Here is an 11,389-nt window from a genome sequence, read left to right as displayed (position 1 = left end):
TTAGGAAGACTGCTTCTTTCTTATTGATTTCATGAAAGCATCTTTTATCTCTTTGTTCCTCAAGCTGTAAATGATGGGGTTCAAACTTGGGGTCACTACTGTGTAAAGCAGGGCAAAAATCCTGTTGCTGTCCACAGAATCTGCTGAGTTGGGACGAAGGTAAGTAAAAATGATAGTTCCATAGAAAATGCAGACAACAGTGAGATGTGAGGAACAAGTGGAGAATGCTTTGTGTCTGTTCTTAGCCACTGGCATCAAGAGAATAGTGGAGATGATGAGGATGTAGGTATAGAGGATGAGCAAAAGGAGTATCAGGTTACTCAGTGCTGTTAATGTAGAAATGGCCATTTCATTTCTGTAGGTATAGGAAGATGCCAGCCTCAGAACAGGCATAAGATCACAGAAGAAATGGCTAATTTGATTTGAACCACAGAAGGGAAAAGTGAAGATTAAAACTGAGTACCCCAAACCTACAAAAACACCAGTGGCCCATGACACAGCAGCAAGTATAACACATTCCCTGTAGTTCATGATATAAGGGTATTGCAAGGGCTTGCAAATGGCAACATAGCGGTTGTATGACATAGCACAAAGAAGACAACACTCACTGACACCAAAGAGAAGGAAGAAATACATTTGACATCAACAGCCCCAAAAAGATATAGTCTGTTTTTCTGATAATAAATTCACTAGCATCTTTGGGCTGATAGACGAGGTATAGCCAATTTCCAAAAAGGACAAGTTCCAGAGGAAGAAGTACATTGGGGTGTGAAGTGTGGGACTGGAAATGGTGAGGAGTAAAACCAGGCTGTTGCCCATCAAGGCTATGAGGTAAAATATTAGAATGAGGGAAAACAGAAGTTCTTGTATTGTCTGGAAATCTGAAAATCCCAAGAGGACAATTTCATTGAGACAGGAATGATTATCTTTTTTCATGGTATCGTTCATGTTAAAACCTGGGAACAAAAGAGGACTGTTAAATAAAGAATTAAAGAATTACTCTTAACAATTCAATAGGCTTCTAACACTAAAGACCTGTATCTCACTTCCTTCATGTTTACTCAGAAGTAGTAAATTGGATCAAATCTTTAGAAATAAGGAAGATTGCAGTTAAATTTTATTTTTTAATTTATTTCTTATGCTTTTAATTGTATCGTGGTAGTCAACTATTCAAGGAACCTTTCTGACAACTGATTTATGGATATTTTCAGAATTGAATCTACCTGAGATTATGACTGGCAACTGTAAAATCCTCAGGTACATGGAAGATTATAATTCCAAGAAAACCAATTTAGGATAAAGCCAGCTCAGTTTCCCATTAAACACTATTTCTTTTCATTGTTTATCATCAATAGTAATCCATTCTAGTTATGTAAAAATGTCTTTTTCCATCTAGACAGGAACATAAAAATGTGCAGAAATTTCACTCATCATGTCTCTCTGGTTCAAAAGAATTAAATGCTAATGCATTTTTGCATAAAAATTTAAAATAAAACTCTCATAGCATCCTACTTGGCATCATTTAAAAATTAAATTCTCTGTCTTCAATATGCATAATATCAGGAATCAAACCACCAAACCTGACCTTTGGTAAATTATGAGATATTGATATTACTTGGTGAATGGTTTTCTGGTTATTTCAAATAGATGACATATTTCTTCTTAAAGAGAATTGAAAATGCTGTTGTTATTCGTGGCAATTTGAGGCTTTGAAGATTCTTCTGCCATACCTAAGTCTTTATGCCATTTGTCCTTTAGAAAAAAATATTTGATACTGTAGTACAATATTTGATACTGTACTTACATCCACTGACATCAGCGACTCTGAAAGAACCACTAGATTCCTGGAGGATCCCAAACTCCAGGGAATTTTCTCTAACAATGCCTCATGACAGAAGCCCAAGGATTCATCCTGGGAATTTAGTAAATGAATACCAGAGGGCAATCCAGGCCTGGGTAAAATCATTCCTTTCAGCAGAGTTAACAAATCTATTGGCCTTAGACACTGGGTATTTTTATGTCCAATTTCAATGGTTCTCTGCTTGCCATGTTTGTTATATGAATTGGAATGTCAGTTTGGTGTGGTTATTAAGGTATCAATCTAGACATGGAGAGACTAGGACTTCTTGTCCCACTTTAGGCATGACATAAGCTCGGTGACCTTGGACCAATTGCTCTCTCTTAGCTGTAAGAAGTAAACAAGCTGTAAGAAGTAAACTTATCAAAAAAAAGTGCAGGGACTTGTCCATATAATCACCAAGAATCAACACTTTTTCAAATGCATTCCCAAAACAAGGCCAAAAGGTAATGCCTTCAGTGGCATAATTGATATTGTTCCTGTCCTGTATTTCTTGCCATAGGCATGAATAATAGAATAGAAGATATTTGAACAGAGCACATTTAATGTCGCCTTTTCCTCCCTGAACTACATATATGCCTATTAGTTTAGTTGCATTCATATTTCTCCTGTACTTATTGATACACCATTTGAATCACAAACGCAGTGTTTCATCCTTCATAATTCAACTGTTCATATTGTTGGTTTTAACACTAGTGTGTTACCAAAAGTGTAAGTGAGGAGCAGGCATTGATCCTGAGCTTCCAACTATCAGTCTTGGCTTTTGTAATCTTCTGAATGCATGAACCAGTCTTCTCATGATAGCATATTTACTATGTTAATACATATCAAGTGTCTCAGAGAGAATCAGAGGAACAGTGGTGGGATTCAAAAGAAATTTACTACTGTTCTGTGGGCATGGCTTGGTGAGCGTGGCATGGCTTGGTCGGTGTGACTTGGTGGGCGTGGCAGGGGAAGGATACTGCAAACTCCCCATTCCCTCTCCACTCCTGGGGGAAGGTTACTGCAAAATCCCATTTCTTCCCCACCCCACAAACCTGCTTTCCAGCTCTGTTCTCCTGTGCAGGGCAACAAAAGAAGACCCAGCCAATCAGCCTGGACTCGGGAGGCAGAGAATAGATGGGGGCAGGGCCAGTCAGAGGTGGTATTTGCTGGTTCTCCAAACTACTCAAAATTTCTGCTACAGGTTCTCCAGAACTGGTCAGAACCTGCTGAATACCACCTCTGAATAAGAAGCATTTATGAATGATACACATGTATCTACCAGAGGGGTATTCAGCTGGTTCACACCGGATTGGGCGAACCGGTAGCAAGAATTTGGCGTGGGTCACCGAACCAGTAGCAACATCTGGATGGCCATGCCCCCGACCCGGTCGCCCGGTCTCCACTCGCTCAATTGCCCCATCCACCCAATGCTCGCTCACCCCACCAGCCCTGCCTTCCTGCCTGCCTTCCACTCACCCCACCCAGTCACTCTTCCCCTCCTGCATCCTCGTGGTTTGCCATTCTAGCCTTTCCACATGGTGCCTGCCCCCCAACTGAGCAGCCCTGATCTTCCTGCTCACAGGTAAGCCTACAAGTCATGCTAGCCCCTCCCCCACCATTCCCAAACTTTTCCAGGCCTTCCCTACCATCCCTGGGCTCAGCTGGCTGTCTAAGCCAGCACAGCTCCATCCCACAGTGGTGTTCTGACCCAACCGGGTTCCCAGAGAGCAACACAGACAAAGGTAGCAGCCCCCACCTTTCAAGGTTTAAATCATGAATGCTGTTCCTTTACAGACAAAAGGCTGCTTTCCAACAATTATCTCTGACAAAAAAAAGCCTTACCAAGTTGTTTGTCAAGGCTGCCAAAAGCCCAGAGATAAGAACTAATTCACAAACTAGGATGCCCACCAGTTGAGCTTAAGAGCTTCTTTTCTTTCTGCAAAGAACGCTTCTTCAAACCTGGCTTTTATCTCTTGAAGGAGGGGCCATTACCTTGCAGCCTTACTCCTGAGTCGCCTGTGCTGCTGTAATTGTTCTTTCCTCCAAGTAATCCTGCATGCACGTGCACTTGTACAGGCTCCTCGGGAACCTCCTCATAACTGCTGCCAGCCCCCACAATTTCTGAAGGCATCAGTTTACTCCCTGATGGTCCTGGCCCCTGAACAGAGTCATTGCTTTCCTCAGCCATCTGCACCTGCTGCCGGCTAACCACAACATGTGGCATGTTCCTAGCTTTTCCTACCACATGGCGGCTATGGTGCAATGAGGACAGGTGGATGTCCCAGCTGCGGCTGATGAAAATTGCACACTACATGTGCAGCCCTAGATGGGACATTCATCCGCCTTGACCTTCTGCCACCACCACCACCACTGCCCGTAAGAAAGCAAGCGGCCACCAGAGGTCTTTGGGAGGGTGGGCAGATGCTCCTGCTGCTGCTGTCATCCGCAGAGCTGCTTTGGGAGGGCTGAAGTGCGGGGTGCTCCATGGCCCTGCCACCACCTCTGCCCACAAGAAAGCAAGCAGCTGCTGGAGGTCTTTGGGAGGATGGGAGGATGCTCCTGCCACTGCTGCCTTCCACAGAACGGTGTTGGGAGAGCTGGAGTGGGGAGAGGGTGCTCCTCAGCCCTGCTACCACCTCCACCGACAAGAAAGCAAGCTGCCACTGGAGGACTTTAGGAGGGAGGGTGGATGCTGCCGCCATCCGCAGAATTGCATTGGGAGAGCTGGAGTGAGGGGAGGGTGCTCCATGGCCCTGCCATCACCTCTGTCCACAAGAAAGCAAGCAGCCACTGGAAGTCTTTGGGAGGGAGGGCAGATGCTCCTGCCACTGCTTCCATCTGCGCAGCTGCTTTGGGAGAGCTGGAGTGGGGGGAGTGCTCCTTGGCCCTGCCACCACCTCTGCCCACAAGAAAGCAAGCAGCTGCTGGAGGTCTTTTCGAGGATGGGCCAATGTTCCTGCCATTTCCGCCATCCGCAGAGCTGCTTTGGGAGGGCTGGAGTGGGGGGAATCTTTGGGAGGGCGCACCACCCACTTTCTTCCTTTTCCTGCCACCCGCTGCTGACTGGAACTCGCTGGATCATTCAGTTCGTCCCAGATCGTGTGTGTGTGTGTGTGTGTGTGTGTGAGAGAGAGAGAGAGAGAGAGAGAGAGAGAGAGAGAGAGAGAGAGAGAGAGAAGAAAGAAAGAAAGAAAGAAAGAAAGAAAGAAAGAAAGAAAGAAAGAAAGAAAGAAAGAAAGAAAGAAAGAAAAGAGGAAAAAAGAAAGAAAAAGAAAAAGAAAGAAAAAGAAATAGATGAGAGAGAGAGAAAACTCTGTGCTATTATTTTTAATTGTTCCATTATTTATCATGTGTTAATATTTTACACTGTCCCTACACCTAGAGTGATTTTTCTGCCTTTCTTTTGCCCAGGGCTACCACATATTTTTCAGGGATTTATATTCATTCTATGTCTAGTCCAGAACATAAATATGCATGTGTACATCAGGTTGCATAAGTCCAGCTTAATATACTATTCCTGGTATGTGATGTTTTGTATACATACAGAGAAAGAAGCACTCTTGTGATCTTTGACTTTTAGGTTTGCTGTCAAATATCAACCATAATAATTACTGTTTTGAACAATATGCAGGTTGTATTACACGAATAGCTATTTTATATGTGAAATTATGAAATAAATTTGAGTAGAGGACCTCGGAAAGTGTCAGAATAACAGAATAACTCTTAGAGGGACCTCGAGGGACCTATACCATTTCAGAGAAACGGCTGTTCAATCTTTTCTTAAAAACTTCCATTGATTGAGCACCCAGAACTTCTGGAGACAGGCAGTTCCACTGGTTAATCATTCTCACTGTCAGGAAGTTTCTCCTTACTTTTAGGTTGCTTCTCTTTGTTCAATTTCCATCCATTGCTTCTTGCATTCTGCTTCTTTGGAAAATACATTGTCCCCCTTTCTTTGTGGCAGCCCTTTAAAATCCTGTTGCCTATCACACTCTTGGGCAAAGCATGTGAGCCATTTCTTCCTTTCAGTGGTCCATGAAAGTACATCTATAGTATGCAGATAATAAAGTCAAAAAAGGTGAACAAAATTTTTACAGAACTATAGATACGTTTGAGGCTCGTGTGACAAGGAATCGTGTGACAAGGAATGGTTTAAACCTTTTTCCATTATAAATTTAACAAGTCAGGTAAACTATAATTCTATTTTAAACCATTTCCATATAAACATACAAAAACCTCTTATCCAATTTCCCTTTATTTCTCTTCACTCTTATTCAATTTTATTATTATTATTTCATCTACTTCTTTCTGACTTAGTTACCATGGGAGGGGACCCAGGGGACTTCAATTACCTCCATTCTCCCCTCACAACCCTTTATTTTTTTTTTTAATATTTATAAATCAATTTTAACTTCAATTTCTCCCCCTTTCTTCCTCTTCTTTTTTTTTTAATTATTTTTATTTTATATTTTTTTTTTTTTTTTTTTATCTTTTTCTTTTTTCCTTTTTTTTTTTATATTTTTTTTTAAAATAAATAAATAATCCCTCATTCTACCCCCACCCCCACTCCCCCCCCCCCCCCCCCAAAAATTAAAAATAAAATCCTTAAATACCCCATTCCCGCTTTTTTTTTTTTTAATAAATTAAAAAATAATTAAATAAAAAATTTAAATAATAAAATAAAAATTAAATAAAAAATAAATAAAAAAAAAAAAATAAAAATAAAAAAAAAAAAAAAAAAAAAATAATAAAAATATTAAATTAAAAAAAAAGTTTAATATTCTAAATCTCCCCCCCTCATATTATATTTTCAAACCAATCATTATTAACATTCCAACATTTTAATCTCTTATCAACTCTCAAACCATTTAAATTTTCTATTTCTGATACAATACTACAATGTCATCTTATGTACCTTGCAAAATCTCTTTGAAGAAATTATACTTATCCTTTATCCCTAAAAAAATTTCTTTTTCTCATTTAATTTCAAAACTTTGTAACTTTTCTCCACCTTTTCTCTTTCTTTCTTCCCCCAACAAACCTTTCTAGCCCCCTTCTAGCCCCCTTCTTCTAGCCTCTGCCTTACTGGCTTCCCTTCTCTGTCGCATTCCTCTTCCCTTTTGTTTACCATCCTTATATTGATTTTGCACCTTGTTTTTCCCTTTCTTAAATGTTTTTTTAAATCTTAAGTCCTTTATTTCTCTTCTTTTTCCTCTTCCTTCCCTCTTGGTCGAGGTCTTCTTTGTTCTTCTTCTGCTGTCTTCATCTGTTGCAATGTTTGTTGATAATTAATAAGCGCCATTTCTAAAAAAAGGAAGGCTTCTTTCAAACCAGCTTTACCATTTTGTTTTGCTTGCTCATAGTCTTTTCTCAGTTCCTCGATAGAAGAAGCCATTATAAATCTTTTCTTTTGTTTTCTCTTACAACAGCCAAAATATTCCAAAAGAAAAATAAGACAATCCCAAAGTTCTCAGTCAGTCCAAACCAAGACAGAGTTCCCACTCTCTCCTCCTGGGGTAGTATCAATTAAAGAAAAGGAAAGTCCAAATCTGTTTCTTAAAGTCTTATTACAATATATTTTAGTCTTTCAATCCTTAAGGCATCTCCTCCAACAAAGTCTTAGCATACAAATATTTTTTTTTTAAGTCCTCTCTTTTCCCACTCACCGCTTAGAGCCAGTTTTCACCTAAAAAAAATAGGTTTCTTAATGTTCACTTTTTATTCCGTAAAAAAGAGGGTAAGCTATCCTTTCAGCACCATTAAACTGCCGCTTTTTTCCTCTTCTCGAAGATATCATTCAGAAAGTCATACTTTTCAGGAATTTTGTTAAATATGTCTTAGAGTCCTAGGAACCAAGAAAAACTTTCTCCTCTCAAGCACTTTCTCCACTTCCTCCTGCGCATTCTTACCTGGCTGCCAGCTTCTTTGTGGCGGCCATTACAGACCGCCCGCTGCACCGTCCTGGGAAAAGGGGTTCTGCCGGCTGGGGAGGGGTCTGCAACACCCCCAAACCCTTCTCCGGATCCCCTACCTTCAGCTGCCCCTGCAGGGCAGGCCTAGCTCTGTACCCGTCTGGGTCGGAGCCCCAAAAACGGCTAGCGCGGCAGGGATCACGCAGCTTCGCAAATCCCTGCCGCTCGCGAAGCTCGACAAACCGGAAACTCCATCGAGGCACCCCTTGACGTGAGTGACATTGAGTTGGCCATGCCTACCCAATCACATGGCCACAAGCACACGCACCCAGTCACATGGCCACATGGCCACCAAGCACGCCCATCCAGTCACATGGCCACCAAGCACGCCCACCCAGTCACATGGTCACCAAGCCATGCCCACCCAGTCACATGACCACCAAGCCATGCCCACCAAATAAGCCACACCAACAGAACCAATAGTAAAAAAAAATGAATCTCACCAAAAAATTTGTATCTACATTTGAAATGTGGCCTCACCCCAGCCAAGATTTCAAATGGCTTATGTCATAAAGAAGACTAACATTTCTATCCTGAAAGCATTAGTTAAAAGAAGCATTATAATGGCCTTTCTGGACATTAACAAGGACCTTCTTGACTGGATGAGACCAGGTAACCAGACTGGAGTGAGCCGGTCTTTTTCAGAGTCCTTAAACAGAGGAGGGCGGAGCTGGCGTCATGACGATACGGCATGCGATCTTGGAGGTCTGAGATCGCTGCTGATATCTTTGCTCCTGGACGGTCCTATTGGATCTGAACCATCCCAAAGACACGGAGAAATTGAAGAGCACATCCTGTCCATCCCAGGGATATCGCAAAGTCCCTGGTAGATCCAGGAGAAGCTCTTCTTGCCAGCGGCAAAGAGGCAGCCATTAAAGCTGCTGAAGTTGGGACAGCTCCGAAACAGAAGAGAACAGAAAGAGAGAGTGTGCCGGTTTGGTGAGAACTTTTTTTTTATTCTAAGATCTGAAAGGACACCCTAAGGAAAAGAAAGAATCTGTAAAAGTTTTGACAGAAGTGATTAAGCGGTGATTTTAAACAGGAATGTTAAAGTAATGTGTTTTTTTTCTCATTGCTGGATTTTCTATACACAATCTTGTATTTTGAAACTGGACTGGTTTTTTCATTTACATCTATTTTTTTTCTCCTTTTTGATTTTGTAATATTTTAGGCTAGAGGCTTCCTTTAGTTATTTTTTTTTAAAAAAAAATATTTTTTTCTTTTTTTTATTAATTCTTATTATATCTTGCTTGGAAAAGGAGGGGGAAAGTGAGTGCAAAGAAACTTTGTAACACTGCCAACTAGAAGCTTGAAAATATTCTATTTATTTACTACTGTTCTGTGGGCATGACTTGGTGAGCGTGGCATGGCTTGGTCGGTGTGACTTGGTGGGCGTGGCAGGGGAAGGATACTGCAAACTCCCCATTCCCTCTCCACTCCTGGGGGAAGGTTACTGCAAAATCCCATTCCTTCCCCACCCCACAAACCTGCTTTCCAGCTCTGTTCTCCTGTGCAGGGCAACAAAAGAAGACCCAACCAATCAGCCTGGACTCAGGAGGCAGAGAATAGATGGGGACAGGGCCAGTCAGAGGTGGTATTTGCTGGTTCTCCAAACTACTCAAAATTTCTGCTACAGGTTCTCCAGAACTGGTCAGAACCTGCTGAATACCACCTATGAATAAGAAGCATTTATGAATGATACACATGTATCTACCAGAGGGGTATTCAGCTGGTTCACACCGGATTGGGTGAACCGGTAGCAAGAATTTGGCGTGGGTCACCGAACCAGTAGCAACATCTGGATGGCCATGCCCCCGACCCGGTCGCCCGGTCTAGACTCGCTCAATTGCCCATCCACACAATGCTCGCTCACCCCACCAGCCCTGCCTTCCTGCCTGCCTTCCACTCGCCCCACCCAATCACTCTTCCCCTCCTGCGTCCTCGTGGCTTGCCATTCTAGCCTTCCAACATGGTGCCTGCCCCCCAACTGAGCAGCCCTGATCTTCCTGCTCACAGGTAGGCCTACAAGTCATGCTAGCCCCTCCCCCACCATTCCCAAACTTTTCCAGGCCTTCCCTACCATCCCTGGGCTCAGCTGGCTGTCTAAGCCAGCGCAGCTCCATCCCACAGTGGTGTTCTGACCCAACCGGGTTCCCAGAGAGCAACACAGACAAAGGCAGCAGCCCCCACCTTTCAAGGTTTAAATCATGAATGCTGTTCCTTTACAGACAAAAGGCTGCTTTCCAACAATTATCTCTGACAAGAAAAAGCCTTACTAAGTTGTTTGTCAAGGCTGCCCAAAACCCAGAGATAAGAACTAATTCACAAACTAAGATGCCCACCAGTTGAGCTTGTCCCAGCTGCGGCTGATGAAAATTGCACACTACATGTGCAGCCCCAGCTGGGACATTCATCCGCCTTGACCTTCTGCCACCGCCACCACCACTGCCCGTAAGAAAGAAAGCGGCCACCAGAGGTGTTTGGGAGGGTGGGAAGATGCTCCTGCTGCTGCTGTCTTCCGCAGAGCTGCTTTGGGAGGGCTGAAGTGTGGGGTGCTCCATGGCCCCACCACCACCTCTGCCCACAAGAAAGCAAGCAGCTGCTGGAGGTCTTTGGGAGGATGGAAGGATGCTCCTGCCACTGCTGCCTTCCGCAGAACTGTGTTGGGAGAGCTGGAGTGGGGAGAGGGTGCTCCTCAGCCCTGCTACCACCTCCACTGACAAGAAAGCAAGTTGCCACTGGAGGACTTTAGGAGGGAGGGTGGATGCTCTTGCTGCTGCCGCCATCTGTGGAGCTGCTTTGAGAGGGCTAGAGTGGGGGGGAACACTCCATGGTCCTGCCACCACCTCTGCCCGTAAGAAAGCAAGAGGTCTTTGGGAGGGTCGTTGGATGCTCCTGCCCCTGCCGCCATCCGCAGAATTGCGTTGGGAGAGCTGGAGTGAGGGGAGAGTGCTCCATGGCCCTGCCATCACCTCTGTCCACAAGAAAGCAAGCAGCCACTGGAAGTCTTTGGGAGGGAGGGCAGATGCTCCTGCCACTGCTGCCATCTGCGCAGCTGCTTTGGGAGATCTGGAGTGGGGGGAGTGCTCCTTGGCCCTGCCACCACCTCTGCCCACAAGAAAGCAAGCAGCTGCTGGAGGTCTTTTGGAGGATGGGCCAATGCTCCTGCCATTTCCGCCATCCGCAGAGCTGCTTTGGGAGGGCTGGAGTGGGGGGAATCTTTGGGAGGGCGCACCACCCACTTTCTTCCTTTTCCTGCCACCCGCTGCTGACTGGAACTCGCTGGATCATTCAGTTCATCCCAGACCGTGTGTGTGTGTGTGTGTGTGTGTGTGAGAGAGAGAGAGAGAGAGAGAGAGAGAGAGAGAGAGAGAGAGAGAGAGAGAGAGAGAAGAAAGAAAGAAAGAAAGAAAGAAAGAAAGAAAGAAAGAAAGAAAGAAAGAAAGAAAGAAAGAAAGAAAGAAAGAAAGAAAGAGAAAGAAAAAGAAAGAAAAAGAAAAAGAAATAGATGAGAGAGAGAGAAAACTCTGTGCTATTATTTTTAATTGTTCCATTATTTATCATATGTTAATAT

At 43.6% G+C, this 11,389-nt stretch overlaps 1 protein-coding gene across 1 annotated transcript; it reads right to left on the bottom strand.

Moving 5' to 3' along the window:
- LOC113428875 (olfactory receptor 10C1-like) lies at positions 1–936 on the bottom strand. The gene has a single exon (XM_087948674.1). The coding sequence runs from the start codon at positions 634–636 to the stop codon at positions 1–3; it is 636 nt and encodes a 211-aa protein (XP_087804800.1). The 5' UTR covers positions 637–936.
- Between the last annotated feature and the right edge of the window lie 10,453 nt (positions 937–11,389).

The sequence above is a fragment of the Notechis scutatus genome, unplaced genomic scaffold (genome assembly GCF_049901735.1).
Source record: "Notechis scutatus isolate UNSWTSFEM ecotype Mainland unplaced genomic scaffold, rNotScu1.2 NSCUCTG39, whole genome shotgun sequence".
NCBI classification, from domain to species: domain Eukaryota; kingdom Metazoa; phylum Chordata; class Lepidosauria; order Squamata; family Elapidae; genus Notechis; species Notechis scutatus.
This window is presented reverse-complemented; position numbering and strand designations above follow the sequence as displayed.

Bases quoted from the DNA above. Each gene is read 5' to 3' on its own strand.
- LOC113428875 (XM_087948674.1), bottom strand. From the start codon at position 636: ATGTATTTCTTCCTTCTCTTTGGTGTCAGTGAGTGTTGTCTTCTTTGT.